Source organism: Bacillus rossius, chromosome 1 (genome assembly GCF_032445375.1).
Source record: "Bacillus rossius redtenbacheri isolate Brsri chromosome 1, Brsri_v3, whole genome shotgun sequence".
NCBI classification, from domain to species: Eukaryota; Metazoa; Arthropoda; class Insecta; order Phasmatodea; family Bacillidae; genus Bacillus; species Bacillus rossius.
This window is the reverse complement of record NC_086330.1, coordinates 84853403-84870033: the sequence shown is the minus strand read 5'-3', so window position 1 is coordinate 84870033 and position 16631 is coordinate 84853403. Positions and strand designations below refer to the sequence as shown.

Here is a 16631-nt window from a genome sequence, read left to right as displayed (position 1 = left end):
GTCGAGTTCGGCAATTATCTCGTGTTAATAAAAATGTAATGTTTTTGTATATATATACAATTTCAATCACTAAATATATACAATTTCATTATACCATATAGTTTTTGGTTTCATGGTCCCTAGTTATGAATTTATTTGCATTATACGTTATTAATCATCATAATTTATCTCTAATATTTTTTAATATAATATTTAATGTGTACTGAGTATTTATTTAAGTTTTTTAAATTTGATTTAATTAATACTTTACCAATCGTATTTATAATAACAAGCCAGTACTTTCATTGTTTAAATTATATTATTTATTTGCACACAAAATTAAATTTAGTTTTTTATTTTGCCAAGTAATTGTGTAAATAAGTACACAAGCCTTTTTTAAATTTATTTTTAGGGTATAGTTATTTTGACTTAAATACTTTAATTCATGTGTAAAACTTTTCTTTCGTCAAAATGTGTAAGTATGAAAGTAGGTACTGTATTATTTAAATATTTTTAACATTTTTTTTTAATAATCTAAGATTAATCTCTGACTTTAAACTACACGACTTGTTCCTGCATCATTCTTCGTTCGTGGTGTTACTGTAGACGCCTTTGGGTTGTATACTTAGATGAATTTGTATAAAAAAAGCATGCCTTACGGATATCATAAAAATTAAAAATCTTCATAATTTAAAATAAAGACTGTCTTATTAATCTCAGTTTTTAAACTGTTCGCCTACTAGTTTTGCCAATTTGTTTATAACTTCACGACAGTGGAGCACCAGGCCAGACCAAACAGCACACAGCACTTTACACACTCGAGTGTTCGTAAGTTTTCAGTCCCCAACTTCTACAGGTTCTATGACCTATGGACTATAAGTGAATCTGCTATGTTTATTAGAGCGTCAGTCATGTCTTGATTGGCCGCTGTACCGAGTATTGTCTTGACTGGTTTGAATGTGATTCTACCGCTGTATGCTAATGATTTGTTATTATCTTAGACAACCTAAGGGCAAGTCAAATCCCGAGAAAAAATATACTATAAGTTTTTAATGTTTAACTTTTATTTTAATAATCCGACCCCTAGGGTAGACTCCACGATCCTCTATGTACACGGGCAAATTACACCTGCTCATTGGCTACTGACTTGTGACAACTGTTAACCAGGATGCTCGTTATTCGATACTTCTTTTGTTGAGGGTTTTTCACTGGCTCAAAGTATTTCAGGTAAACTGTGGCAAAATCACTGAGTCAGCACACAGCTAAGCTTAATTGGGTTCCAGTAAATGGCAAAATGAATCATGTCTGTGTTAATGTCTGCAGTTGTTTAATAGTTCCGTGAACACGCTAAACCAATAGCACGCCGTTGGTGACAGTCAAGACTACAACTTCGACGAGAACAGCTGTCAACGAGGACTGTCAGCCGGAGCGAACACAATGCAGTCAAGTCTGTCCTTACTGTCTGCCCTTACTAGATCCACTTAACTGACCCTGATTGCTGTTTGTGTGTTTAATAGTGTTTCACTTCACAATGTTAAGCTCCAGCGAGGGTAAATCTGGGATAATAGAGACTCCGACACAGTGCTCATACGAGGAAAGTTCTGCAAATAAGTTTCGTCATTTTTAGTGTGTAACATCTTAGCTCTCGGTACACGGCATTTGATAGGAGAAATTTAGTGAATACAACGGAAATGTGTAACAATAGGGCTGCCATCTGTGGTGGATGACGCAAACCAAAGTTCACAAAGACAAAAGAACATTTTATAGTATTAACGGTTTAATAAAATTTAACAAAATGGGCAGTATTTTAATAATGTTACTTTTATAAAATCAGGTCCAAAGCCAGTTTATATAAATTTTTTCAATGCTTTTTTTTCGCTTTCATCAGAACCGTTTCATTATATAGTTTAAAATTTCTGTCTGACAATAAAATTACGACGTATTTTTCACAGGAAAGCTTCATTACAAACATGGTAAAAAAAATTATCGTTTGGTTATTTTTCTACATAGTTGCCACCAACAAGGTTACATTTGTTGTGCTAAAGAAACCTTCCGATAGGAACCATTGCCCAGGTGTTTTAGGAAGTTTTCCACGTGTCCCGCGCGTCTATCATAGCGCCCGACAGCTCACAATCCCATTCGCAACCACGTTTCCAGCACACGTCCTCCTGCCACACTGGGCCGGGACACGTCGTTCTGCTGCTTATCTGTTCGCCAAGCCTCGAGAACCCGGCAAAGATCGTCTTCATTCATCTCTGTGTGTGTTCTCGCCTTGGTTCCCGGTGAAGAGAATAAACATGTGAGCGAGTCTTTCATTTTCTATTATAAAACTGAAAATATCCATTTTTTTTCACTCCCTTGGGGATGGAAAGTAAATATGACGCTCTATGACACTCTCCAGCCCATATACTATCTCTATGCAGAATGATCATGTCTATCCGTTGCTCCGTTGCTGCGTGAAAGACGGCACTTGGTGCCTGGGACGGAGCAGGCGGTCCGGGTGACGAGTCCCGAGCCAGGGCGTGTCCCGCGGCGCGGGAGGTCAGTGTCGGCGCGGCCTTGGAGCGCGCACGCAGGGGAGGGCGCTGACCGCCCCGTCAAGGTCGCCGCTGCCCCGCGGCCGTGGGGCGAGGGGAGGCAGTTGCTTGGCCTCTGGGTTGTAGCCGCCGCCACACTGCCGAGACTCTGACGTAGTTTCACTCCCATCCGCTAGATGGTAGCTTCCATAGCTACACTGATTGTGAGAAGCATCGCATCAGATATTATAAGGCAAACAAACCAGCGAAAATCAATTCGCTTCATTTCGATAGCCACACAATTTGTTGGTGCGGTTTACCAGAAGGTGTCTAAATAAAGATCGCATGCTTTCGTGGTCGTTTTTTAGAGTTGTCTGCCTTCTGGGTTGTAGCCGCGTCGAAGGCGAAGAATTGACCTTGCAGTCGCCATCATCATGATAGCAGCTACCTACTGAAGTTTTTTAAATACTGAGAATGGAGTGTATCCTTATTGGTTATAGAAGGCAAAATTATCAGTGGAAACTCAAACCTTGTTTCGCGCGACATCGGAGTCTATCCGTTGGGTGGGCCCACAAATACTAGCAAAGAAAAAACTCGTGCTAGAGGTTAAAATTCATATTTTTAGACGACTAATTGCTTTATAAAAGCAAAAATTGTGCGATTAAGGAGGTGGTTAGGCGACGAGGGGTGGCCAACAGAGAGGTCATGGAGGGGCAGCGCATGAGGTGGATCACAGACGGGAAGTATTCCAGCGGTTGGCTTCTGTGGTCTCGGGGAAGCTTGGGACCCGGGGCCAAGCAGAAGTGCAGCTTTCCCCGGCCAACAAAATTTATTATTGGACGTTGAGTACGTATAGGATTTAGATAATACAACAGTCAAAGTAAGTTTAGAGCCGGTACTTTATCAAATAATTTCACATTATTGTAATTTAACAATGTAATACAATTTAAACTTTGTTATTGAATATCATATTGTTGCAATACGTGCAGTCCTTGAAATAAAACGTACACTTAAACACTGGTGAGTACACGGGGTTCGAATAAATTTAACTTAAAATGGTTATACGCGGAAGGAAATATGTTTCTTGCAGATTGAGGTGGGAGTGGGAGTCTCTGGCCGGAGGCGAAGGAAAGCCTGGATCCGGCCGCGCGCGGGACCCGACACCTGGTCCTCTGGGACCCCGCAGAGTCGCCCGTCGCGCAGGGCCGCGCTTTCACCGCCGGCCGCCGAAGAAAGCCGGCGGTCAAGGTCAGAGCCGCCGCGCCGCTGGCTCGCCCCGCGCGCTCGGCAAGTGTTCCAGCGTTAGCCCGATGACAAACAAGTACGCTTCTTCTTCCTGTTCATAAGCACCCAGAATTCAAAACATCCAAACTGTTAGAAATTACAATAAGTTTACGGACTTTCCAAAGAACAGTTCTCCGAAATTTCGAATAACTGAATCTTCGAGAAATTACTCGGTATTTCGACTTCCGAGTTGAATTTTCCGTTCTAAACAAAGGTGAACACACACTTGGACAAACTAAGATTGTTCGTACGTTAGATTTAACCAGTTTTTGAATATTTTATTGACGTACCAAGAATATTCATGTTCACAGAAAGTGAACTCAGTGTCCGTAAATTCACGAAGATAGCCGTAAATTTACGAACATCCCTGGATAATTTGTAACCGGCGTCTTCGTAAATTTAAGGTGATAATTTTTAACAGTAAGTATACATGATTTCTTCACGCCGCTTTTTGGGGAGTGGATTATTGTTAGAGACAGGAATAATTGTCGGATTCATTTCGCAATATGCTAGAATTCAAAATCGCCTAACTTTCTGATGTCTCAAATGAATGGACTACAGTTTACCTGAAAGTCAGTGAAAACCCGTCAACAAAAGCAACACAGAATCAGAAGCATCCCGGTTAACAGGTGCCACGAGTCAGTAAGTTGCCAATGAAATTTTCCCGTGTACGTAGAGGATCGTGGAGTCTATCCTAGAGGTCATTGAAACCACGAATCATTTTTCCATTCCCTAGTCATCATTGACGTGACTGTTACCAGAAAATTTGATGTTACCATCCATGTCCTTTTTTAACGAGCACCATTTGTCCAGAAAGTGCCGGACCGGATAGATGCTAGCCAGAACATAAGCAACCGTGTAAGTGAAAGTATTTGCACGAGACAACACACATTACAGAAACTGTAAAGTATAACTGTGTTCGGGGTGTTAGGTGGCTCTGATCGCCAACGAGTCACATTCATGAGGCAAGGGTAGTTAGTGTGTTAGAGCCCAATTATGAGACTGGGTCGGTGACTCAGTAGTTCGGAGCCCGCTATGAGCCCTGGATCTCCGTGCAAGGCCGTGAGACGCCTAGCCGTGCTTTTACGTCTGGAAACATCTTCAAGACTGGACAAATGGAAGCTGCCAGGTCAAATAAAGCTCTTTGCAGTCAAACCTTCTGCTGAAGGAACCAACTCCTGGAGACTAAGGCTGGTATTCGAAGACACAAAAATAAGGCTTTAGGTGTTGAATATGCTACATCTGTACCCTAGCTGTATTCCTAATGAACGATAGGACACGGTCAGTCCCTTATTTCTAGGGAACTGATTTTGGTGTTCTATCAGTTGCCAATCTGTTGCACAAATTCCTTGCATGCGCAGAGCTCACTTTTCCGTTGATTTCTTCCAGGTGGTGGACCTGCATCTGGCGCCTTAATTCGTATATGGTCGGGGGACGTACCAAGCGTGTTGGTGTGCCACATGAAACTTTATGATAGCGAAACTATCCTGGAATACATTTTGTACACTTTAATGGTTATAACAAGAAATCGTACAAGAAAGTACTTGAAGAATATTAAAAGGCGGTTCTATTTTTGTGAAATGGTGATGCAATCTCTAGTGTTTTTTCCGTAAAAATCGTATCGATGGTTGTGAAACGTCTGATAGAATGAGTTGAAATCTTTTACTAGCCTCACGCAGGGCACCGTTTTTTTTTTTTTTTTTTTTCACTTTTATCAATTTGTTTCCTTACTAGGATTCTGTTTGGACACGTTCTGGAACACGGCCCGCAGTTAGGTTACAGTTGTATCCCAACAAGGCAGTGTTTAATCGCTACCTTACCCGAACGTCTTGGAATACCGCCCTAAAACAATTTGATGTTTCATTTGGCGATTTAAATTCAACCACACACTTAAACTTGTGTGCTGCTTCTGCGATACAGCCACAGTTTGTAATGACGACTGTGACCCGATGACAATATCATCCAGCCAAATAATTAACGAATCACAGACTACAAAGTTTAGACATCCCTCGAGTGAGCAGCCAATAATCAGGTGGCATCAGCCAGGTGTGCATAGTGATGTTATGTCAGTGAACCCGCGAATTTTATTGACTATCTCTAGTAAGAAAAAAAAAAGTGAACTTCCAAGCCCGTTTGCGCTGGTCGCTGAACCCGTGGGAGATTTCCTGTTTTCGAAAATGCCCATAAACTGGCCCGTTCAGAAGGCAGTAGGAGGGGGTGAGGAAGGTAGGCGGGAGGTATGCGTGTCGACGACCTCTGCCATTGGCTGGGAGCCTGCGGCGGCGGCGGCCCCTGACCACTCACAGCCTGTCTCGCTCGAGCGATGACCCCCGTGTGTTCCACGCGACGCCCCTGACAGGTTCGTCTGGACGCTCGTCAGGCGGACTCATTATCCGCATTCAAGAGTCCGGTTTCGCGTTGAATCTGCATCAACGTGACCATCCTCCTCCGTGGCAGCAGGTCTATCCCCAGCGACAGCGCACGTTAAACTGAGCAGTCCTACAGGCACTAGGTGCATATCGACACGCACGTTGGAACGGTCGTTGAGCAATAACGCGCGTTAGCACGTGTGCGCCTTCATCCACACGTGGGTATTTTACTAACGCACGTTACAACGCTTACTAGGCCTCAGGTGCGGGTCCACCGTGGCGGTGCGGCACGGCGTGGCACGAGGCTTGTTGGCCAAATATTCCCTGGTAACCACAACACTGTTTCTGCTTTCGCTGCATCTTATCTGAACACTTCGCAATCGACTTCTTATAGTCATTCCACAAAATTCACATTAAACACAGCCTGTCTCTCACCTCTTCCAACTGATAACAAATTATGACATCCAATTCCACATTTTAAAGCTTTCCTTACTGAAAAATAAACACTTGCCAAGAATTCAGAATGTTGCAAAATTGCTGGAATGTACTTTCCCACGTCCTGAGCTTTAGTCTTTAATTACGAAACATTGCAACTATAAAGTAGGAAATTTTGTGGATTCTGTCCTTTGTACATTCTAGCATTTGTCATAAATAACTAGTGTGGAAATCATGAAATTTATATTACAGGTGTGCTTAAGAAACGATTTTTTTTTCCAACAACGAAAGAATAGTAGTGTTCCATTAAATAATATTTTGCCGAATTGTATTTACTCATCCTTCATTGCGTCTGCCAGCGATTTTCCCGCACATTTTCACTCTGTCCAAACAAACCAGATTCGCGAGTCGACGCTTTCGCCGTGCGCCCGTCAGCGTCATTCGCGCCAGCGAGCAAACACTCGCTTTCGCACAAACACCGATGAGGCAGGAAAGGAAAGCTAGATCTGTCTCTCCATGTATATCTCTATATCTCTCTATATCATTATCTACATATATCTCTCTTTATCTATCAATACATCTATATCTCTCTATACATATCTATAACAAAGAAAATATTAAGAATCTATAAATTTATCTATATTTTTACCTGTCACAGGTGTGACATAAGTATATAAAAACGCGCGTATTCTAATGTAAAGTATTCAAATCCATCGATGAAGAACTTTCTGAGATTTAATATCTTGAACCAACGAATATTGACATTTTTATTTATATACGTGTTCCTTGTACATCCACAATTCTCCCGGTCGCCAAAACTCGCACGCTCAGCCAGCCCACAACAACTGCTGGCTCGATGCCTCCGTACCGACCTGATGGGGATACGTGGCGGAGTTAGTAAACCAGCTCACGAACAGCAGATTAAGGACAAGTCCCTTCACCAGTGCCTCTAGTCCAGGTGAAAGGTCAGTGATCAGCAGGAAGGCTTTGTTCTTCCAGGAGGTGCTGGCTGAGTCGGTCCCCCAAGGAGCATAGCTGACATTTGGGAGCAGACATGTATTTACTTCATTTGTTTCTTATAAAGAGCAAGTACCAATACTTACAGAAACACACATCCACACACCAACCAAGGACAAGTACACACACTATGCTAAGAAGCGTGAGAGAGGTCCAACTATGCTAGTATGTACAGCAAACACTAGCACAGACCAACAACACCAAGGAAAGAGAAACAAGAACCCAGCCACTTAGTCACTGGGATGGACAGTGAGACAAGGACCGCCAACAATGTGAGAACAGAACACAGGCATATTAGAAGAAGAATGAGCCAACCAAACCAAAAAAGTAGTCAAATGAACAGAGAAATAATAGAAGACATAATGCAATAAACTGCTTTGCAGCAAATGTCTTACCTAGTCCTCAGCCCACCATCACTGATGCATTGTCTTCAGCACCTGTGCATTATTTTAAAAAAGAACTTATATTCATACTGCAGTTTGATATGGTGTTTTTTTTTAAGGAATTTCTTCCAAACTAATTTTTGAAATTATTGACAAAGTCTAATTTTTGACTGCTGAATATGTCAGAACACCTACTAAATGTTTTTATGAATATATGTGTACATATATATATGTAGATTTCTAATTCTTTGGAAGAAATAAATGCACCTAATAAAAATTTTCCGCAAAATTTGCATAAACATAGGTTAAAGATTCGTTTTAGGTTCGCATAGGCACACTTTAAAAAATTTAACCAACAGAATGTCAATTATAATTTTTGTGCCTTGTACACAGGGAAAATTTCATGACTACATAAATTATGATTTTTTTAATGGTGCTCCTTTTCCGGAGACTAAAATTATGAAAGTTATTATAATGCACACACGAGCATGTTGCAATCAAACACACACGTAATCGTTACATGTAGGTAGCAAGAAATATTAATGAGACAGCAGTTATAACAGTAGCAGTTATTAATCCAAAAGCAAAAGATGCAGAGAAGATCAGCCATTAAGGTATAAGCTACACTTATCAAGTGCACAATTATTAGTGTTATGACAATTCACGAACAACTGAGAATGTTTTCTGTTTAATTTTTTTTTTTTTAATTGAGTAATTTAAAAATTACATAAACCAGTTCATAGTTTTTAGGTCTTCGTTTAGGGCTCAATCTTGGTGAATATTCAGAAAGAATGTTTGGTTAATCCATTTATTGAGAGTTATTTAATCAGTGCAGAGCATACAGTAGTTCATCTACTAGCATCACTTCGCACAGTCACGAAATGCTCCTATCAAAGACAATGCCACGAGGCGCAGAGCGCAGTGTGATGGTGGGCCCGGGACTCGGCAGAGCACAGCGACTGGCCGGCACCTGAGAGCGACTCGTAGATGTTGGACACTCGCTCCGACTCCCCGGACAGCAGTCTCTCCTCCTCCCCCTCGTCAGACACCTCGTCATCGTCCCGAGGCGCGGCCGTCGACGGCCTCTGAAGGGGCAGGCTCCTTTGCGGGAACAGCCGCCGCTGCAGGTACCGAGCCAGGATCTCCTGTGTGATGCGGTTCTGGCGCTCCAACTCACCTGCGGCCCACAAAGTTCCTGCGGTCAACACCCCAAGCCCGACATAGCGCCTCTTAACCCAGGTCGCCCAACCGTCAGATCCTCTCAGCATGGACCCTCGCCCAACATCGATGGAACTATCAACATCGCTCAGCTGATGCCATCATCTAACACTGGCCTACCCATCAAATGCTCTCAACATTGACCGTTGCCCAACATAGATGTAAATATCAATGTATTTCAGCGCATGCCTTCATCTAACACTGGCCTACCCATCAGAAACTTTCAGCACAAGACATCCTCCAAAAGTGGCTCAACTGAGGTTCTCCTTTCCACATTGATCTGATCACTACGAATGCTTAACCCAGGGTCTTTTGGCGAAATATTTGTTTTAGATACTGGTCTGAATACCAATGATCCTAATCCTAGGACCTTCTCCAAAATTGCCTCATTCAACTAAAATTATTCATCCAGCGCCTGCCTCTTTCGTGTTATCCAAACCAACAGAAAAAATTAAACTAAATTAAACATTATTCAAATTTGTCTCTAATCACATAGTTCCAAAGCTCATCCAATATTGCCTGAAATATATCTAAATATGAACAGTTTTCCTCCAGTGTTTTCCCAATCACCATATTTTATTTGGCCAGAGACTTAATTAACATTAACCTACACATCAGATAAGTGAATACGCAGTCTCTTCTACCAGTGTCCCAAAGCATTCACTCCCGGTACATCGTTTACTAGCATTTATAACCTTAGTGCCTTCTTCGTCATTAGACCTGCTAGATTTTTAACCTCTGACCATTCACTAGCATTGAACCAGCCATCAGCACCTGTGATACTAAAAACTTGTCATGTACTTTACTAGTCATTAGCTTCAATGATTCCATGGTCTTATTCATTTAAAATTGCATGGACTTTCAAGGTTTCTCAGATGTTGGGTCCAGCCATCAGAAATGAGTCATCCTAAATAACAGATGGCATGCAGTATTGCCTCACATATATGTTCTCGAGGTGTACAGTTATCTCGAGGCTGGTCAGTTGGTAGTTCATACTGTAAAAGTGTACAGCCTGCCCGAAGAATGCATAAAAGCTAGGCATAAACAATCAAATCTGTCATCAGCCTGAATGCTCAAACAAGTAGCTAGTTGCCTGTTAGGGCGTGTAGGACCAAATGGGCAAGAGAAGACATGGGCAAAACTTTTTAAGAGGAGGGCCACAAGAAATAAAAAATTATCTAGGCGGGCCTAAAAAAAAATTAAACAAAACACATTTTTATAAGTGATAAACTTTATATTTGATTTTTACATCACGCACAACTTATATTATATGCTACAATGTAACTGGCATGTGTAGCAGCTTTTGAGAACAGCTTTGTTTTTGTTTTAAATATTTTTCTGACCTGGCAGTTTTTTACGTATAGATCCTGCTTTTCGCTCCCCTTCTTCTTCGGTCATAGTTTCATAAGTGGCGTTGTTATGTTTTGTCATGAAGTGTCGTGAGAGGTTGAATTCCTGGAATACTGCTCCAGCTTCATTGCAAATGAGGCACACTGTTTTATCCTTAATAGCGTGAAAAAGTGTTTCCAAGTCCACTCATCTTTAAAAACACGACATTCTGAATAAACTTTACGTTTTTTACTTGCCATTGTTACGATCAAAAATGTCATAAAACACTACAAACAAAGCAAAACTATAGAAACACAAGCCAGACACACAGCCGCAGAGGTGACTTGACACTGACTACGTGACTGTGCGAACTACACTGACCTTGAGAACAGACGAAACGAATATGGTAGCGCTCGATTCGTTCCGAACTTAGCCGAGCAACGCCGTGTGCCCTACAAGCCAGCCACTGTGAACACTGCCACACGCATTGTACTCCACGTCGCCATGCTACCGATCTACAGACATCTACTACGGCTCTACGCCTACGCGAGGTTGCGTGCAAACTCAGTTAATATTAGATGCGATAATACCGTACTTAAAACGCAACGAGAATAAAACCGTTATTCTATTCTAGCTACGCAGAAAATACATTTTGTCGTATGTGTAATTGTAGGGGTTTTCAAAACCATGTCTCAGGCCGGATTGATTAGCCCGCGGGCCGTACTTTGCCCATGAATGGGCTAAAGCTACATAGAGAACGAGTCTGCCTGTTGCGCAACAACTCCGCGGTATGATGGCCGGCGGATGGAAAGTTCATTCAGTTGCCTCGGCCGCGTGACCTCGCTCTGAGGCAACGCGTAGCTCCAGGGCATCCATTAGGCTCGTCAAATCTGCGAGGAGCCGCAATCATCGGGTGCCCTGGGCGGCAGAGAGTGCATGCCTCCCGCAGCTACAAGACGCCCGCTGTGTGGTGTTTTTGTATGAGAGCCCAGCCAAGGTGAACGTGCTTCGTGACAGCTGTGGATCATTGTGATGAGACAATTAGGGCAAACTGCAGCCTAATAATTTGAAGGGAACAAACAAGTTTTCTAGTTGTGTGTCTATATAAACATTGGTATTTTAATTACCTACTGCTTATTAGAACAAATGTTGAATGACACACCTGGTTGGACTTTCAACCAAAAACAATTCATTTATAAAAAATATACTATTCAAGACTTGGAGGAAACTCTCAAGTCTTTGTTAGGGATTGATCTCACTTTCAACTGAATTTTATTCCAGTCACTCTTCAGCTAAATTATTTTCATAGGCTCAGATTTGTAGATTGTGTATCTAGCTAACTTGGTCAAATCATCGAATCAATATACGATTGTTGTGAAATTCTCTCTCTTAAAACTATTGAAGTCACTATTGTATTTACTGCAAAAAATAATGGGCTGTATCTGGAACCCAATAAATTATAGAAGGTTTTTTTTTTAAGTAAATAATGTATGTTACAAGAACACCGATTTTAGTTGGTATGAAGATATTGTCGGCACAGCTCTATTTTCTGTAGTCAAAACAAAATGATGTTAGTTATTTGCCAGCCACAACCTCAGAATTCTGTACCCCCATGAGCCAATACTGTTCTTGGTTGAAGATATTGTGTGCGCACACTGCAACGCTGCAACGCTGCAACACTGCAACACTGGAAGGTGTGACCAGCTCATCTAACGTGGTGGCAGTGGTTTCGCAAGCGAGCTCGTCCCCCTGTAATCTCGCCCGATTACCCGGCCGCGTGTGGTAGAAGGACTCAGGGCCGGGAGGCTCGGCTGAGTGGGGGCTGGTTCCACCAGTTGGCAGCGGCGTGCAGACGTCCTTGCAGGAGAGGCGCTCTGCCCCGGGGGGTTGTGCCATCCAACAGGAACTTCGAGGCTGCGCGCTCAATCACACTGTCAGAGCAACCACGTCCACCGTGGGGCAAGGACAAGAGATCGGCCTTCCCCCTCCCTTCTCCTCACCGCACAAGAGGTTTCGCTCGTTTATTTTCATTGCATTTTAACATAAGAAGCCTTATGATTTTTCATCTTTTATACAAAAAATTATACAAAACACGTGGTTATTTATTGTCATTAAATGCTGATGTGCAACATCTATATTTATGGGTACCTGAAGTTTTCATAATTTGTCAATGATATAAACAAACTTTTAAAATGAGCAATATCCTTTTTCCTACATGTGATGGTTACCAACTGTTTTTAAAAGTTTAACAGTATTTCTAAAAGTTTGCAACCCCTGCCATTATTAGCGAACTAACACCCGCGCGTTGTTCGTTACTTCGGAAGACTATTATCATGACCAATTGGTTTTCCGAGTACATCAGGCCGCAGTTGGGAGCTCGTAGTCAGATTCCCGCCACTGCACCTTAGGTAGTCTTATCCTCAGAAGTGTTGCAATTTTATCTCTCCGCGACAAGTTTTAGTTCTAACTTAATGCTAGCAAGATACGAGTTTGGAGGCTTATCTTCTTGAAGTTGTCTGTACGCTTCACATTTTAATTTTTTTCTGCATGGTAGTTTTTTAAAACAAAACTTTGCGTTAGATAAAACTTCGTAAAATACACAAACTCTGTTTTTATACTCCTTGGATCACTTTAATTGGTCAGCCTTATATGAACTGGAAATGTTTCCCCGAAATAAGAGTTGATCGTCTCACCATCACTCTTAATAGCTACGCAATACTGCAGGACATTGTATGTTATAGTTAAGATTCATGATTTCGAGATATGTTTTGATAATATCTAAGTCTTTAGATATATAAATAATTATATATAAGCTTGTCGTACTTTTGTTATTGAACCATCGTTAATATTATACACCAAGCTATTAGAGATGATTTGTCAATAGTTGATGCGAATTCTGACAAATAACATGGAAGAGGGGAATGGACCAACAGTTTTAGAGTTACTATTTATTGAGTATATACAGTATTTATTACTTTATCGTAGTATTATCGAGTATTATAACTCGAAATGTTAGGGTAATAGGCCTATGAATTTTGCGGATTCATACGATTTCATGGTAGAGTACGAAACGTACATCTATTAATGTATCACTTTGATTGTTTTATCACATTGCTTCACGTCATTTAAATTTTTTGAGACATTGACTATCGGGTAGCATCAAAGTGATCAAATCATGTAAGTAGTATGTAAATGGGGCTCCGGGCACAGGGTCCAGGGTGAGGTCACTGAGGTGCCTACCACCATCTTTGATTCTGACGTCACGGCGGCCATCTAGGACTACCGTGACCTTGACCTTTGACATTGACCTTGACCTTTGACCGTGACCTTGACCCCGGCGGCCATATTAGATCCACCATTTTAGTTCCACTATCTTGAAAACGAGCGCCCCACTCACTCTTGAAGAAATTTGCGTCATGGCCACCATATTGATTTTTTTCTGTTCCACTGGAGGCCGCCATCTTGGATACCGTCGACTTTGTTTCTGCTGTTTGTTCCTAGATATCGACAGCGTCACTCTTGATTTTTTTTTCTGTTCCACTGGAGGCCACCATCTTGGATACCGTCGGCTTGGTTTCTGCTGTTCGTTCCTAGAGAGTGCCAGCGTCGTTGTCTCATCACATAAGGTCGATGTTCCATTACCTACCATAGCTATTATGGTCCTTATCGACATATTAAATTTAATTTTTTTATGCAAAATACATTGGAAGCGCTGTGATTCGAACCATCGCAGCTCTGATCTCTAGGTTGGAAAACATACGCCTTTAACCGCACGGCCATCGCGACATTTACCAGACTGAGAATTAAATAAGGTATATATATAAACTAGCTGCCCGACCCGGCATCGCACGGCTATACTTATGGAAAAAAAATAAGCCACATTTCCCATTTACAGTGATGGTAAATATTTAAAAAATCAGTGAAAATTTATTACAATGCTGTATAATGTACCGGAGAGAAAATGAATAGCACCGATGGTTTCCCAACTCGTGCACGCAACGTACAACTGATGTACCCGAAATTCGCTACGGCAGTCTACAGGCAGATCACTCTTGCGCCGCTCATTATACATGCCCCTCCTTGTGGGTACGCCACTGCCGCGCGATGCCCGTTGCCATGGAGACGCAGAAGCCATGAACAATGCAAAATCCTGTTCTCATGCAGACAAAATACCCACTGTTGCCTGTTTTTAACCACTCATGGGATCTAATTTTCGGAAAATGTCATCCAACGTAACATAAGGAACATTACTGTGAAGTTTCAAGTCTGTAAAATATATATACTACTTGAAAAAAGGGGCAGTAAAAAAACAAACTAAACACAGAGCGAGGAAAAAAAACAATATTTTAGGTTTGCGATTTAAAGTGATAAAAAGTATTTAAATACTAATTGAACTCTTATGAGGGTACTGATTGCTTCGTTGTTAATATCACACGGGTGATTTTTACTTGTATGGGAAAATTAAGAATGATAAGTCATCTAGTGTGTGGCAACAATGTTAACAGGCAATAATAAATAAACTTCTAGCGCCTGCGGCATTGTCAACACACACTTCGTACGTGTACTGCATGTTGTATCTAACCCCCTCCAACGCATTTGATTCTAAATTGGACTTTTAGTACGGATCCCTAATGTTATTCATAATATAATATAGCCTATAGCCTTCCTCGATAAATGACTATCCAACACTGAAAGAATTTTTCAAATCTGACCAGTGGTTCCTGAGATTAGCGCATTCAAACAAACAAACAAACTCTTCAGCTTTATAATATTAGTATAGATAACATGCATATTCGGATTGTATTTTTTTTTAATTTGAAGTAATAATAGAACCACATGTTCGAGACAGAACCACCATTTTGTATTAAGACGTAACTGTTGATATTATCGTTACGGTCACCATCTTGAAAATCTGTAATTTTTAGGCTAGAAATTCCGAAAAATTCCAAAAAATATTTTAAAAATTGCCCACTTCAAACGTTTAGTTATTTAAACGATTTCCGTCCTCGGTTCTATTTCCGGCGAGAGTAAACCAGAAATTTATTAATATATTTAAAAAATTCTCAATAAAAAGTAATAAAAATGTCTTACGCCACAACCGACATTTTGAATTATGTCACCACTTGTATCAATTTCCGTTACGGCCGCCAACTTCAAAAATTTTATTTATTATCCGATTAAATTAATTTGTAATCAATATACACTGATTGAATCGATCGATTCCTGTCCTTGGTTCGATCCCTGGGCGATACAAAACCACTTGAATTAAAAAAAAAAAAAAATACCACAAAAGTGACTGGTTTGGAAAATAAAAACACCGCAAGTTCTTTAAAAAAAATTATTACATAAATTCTACACTACTACAAGTACAAAAAAACAGACATATTACTTAAGTCTTGTGGATTTCTCGATTCAAACAATCTTCTTATTGTACGGACTAAGTCCTTTACATGACTTTAAATGTCTATTCAGTTTATCAGGTCGACATATTGGTACACCACAATTTTCACGCAAAGACGAATTATCGATTTCATTAAAAAGACAGTGATAAATTTCATGTTGTTTTGCACTTTGAATATTTGCTAATTTTTGTTACAAATTATACAGCTTGATTCTGATGAATGAAATGCCAGTCTATCACAATTCCTGAGGTGTCGTTTTAATCTTCCATAGTGTATAAACTTGCATAACACCTGTTGCACTGATATTTAGTGCGTTCAGAGTTATTACTACGATTGTGTATTACATAATCTCGTAATTTCACGTTTCTGATCTTCAACAGATGGCTATAATTGGTGTGCTGACAGTACAATGTTAAAAATTTCCCCTTCAGTTTACGAAGAACGCTGATTACAAATTATCCAAGGTCATTCTTAAACTTACAGCTATCTTAGTAAGTTTACAAATAAGGCGGTTTTTTCTTTGGCCATTCAAAAGAATATATTTGGTCTATAAACAAATCATTCAAAATCTGAATCGTCTAAAACAAGAACACTATTTTTTGTCCATTTGTGTGTTTACCTTATTATTTTAAATTACGAAAAACTTCAGTTTTCTAGTTAAATTATTCGTTGAAAAGATCGTAAATTTACTGTAATATC

General features: G+C 40.7%; 1 protein-coding gene across 1 annotated transcript in view; it reads right to left on the bottom strand.

Moving 5' to 3' along the window:
- LOC134538819 (brevican core protein-like) overlaps positions 1-16631 on the bottom strand; it is a 102055-nt gene that overhangs the window by 40822 nt on the left and 44602 nt on the right. Inside the window, exon 2 of the mRNA XM_063380330.1 lies at positions 8954-9160. Within this exon, the coding sequence (XP_063236400.1) occupies positions 8954-9160 (207 nt within the window). The remainder of the gene's footprint in view (positions 1-8953; positions 9161-16631) is intronic.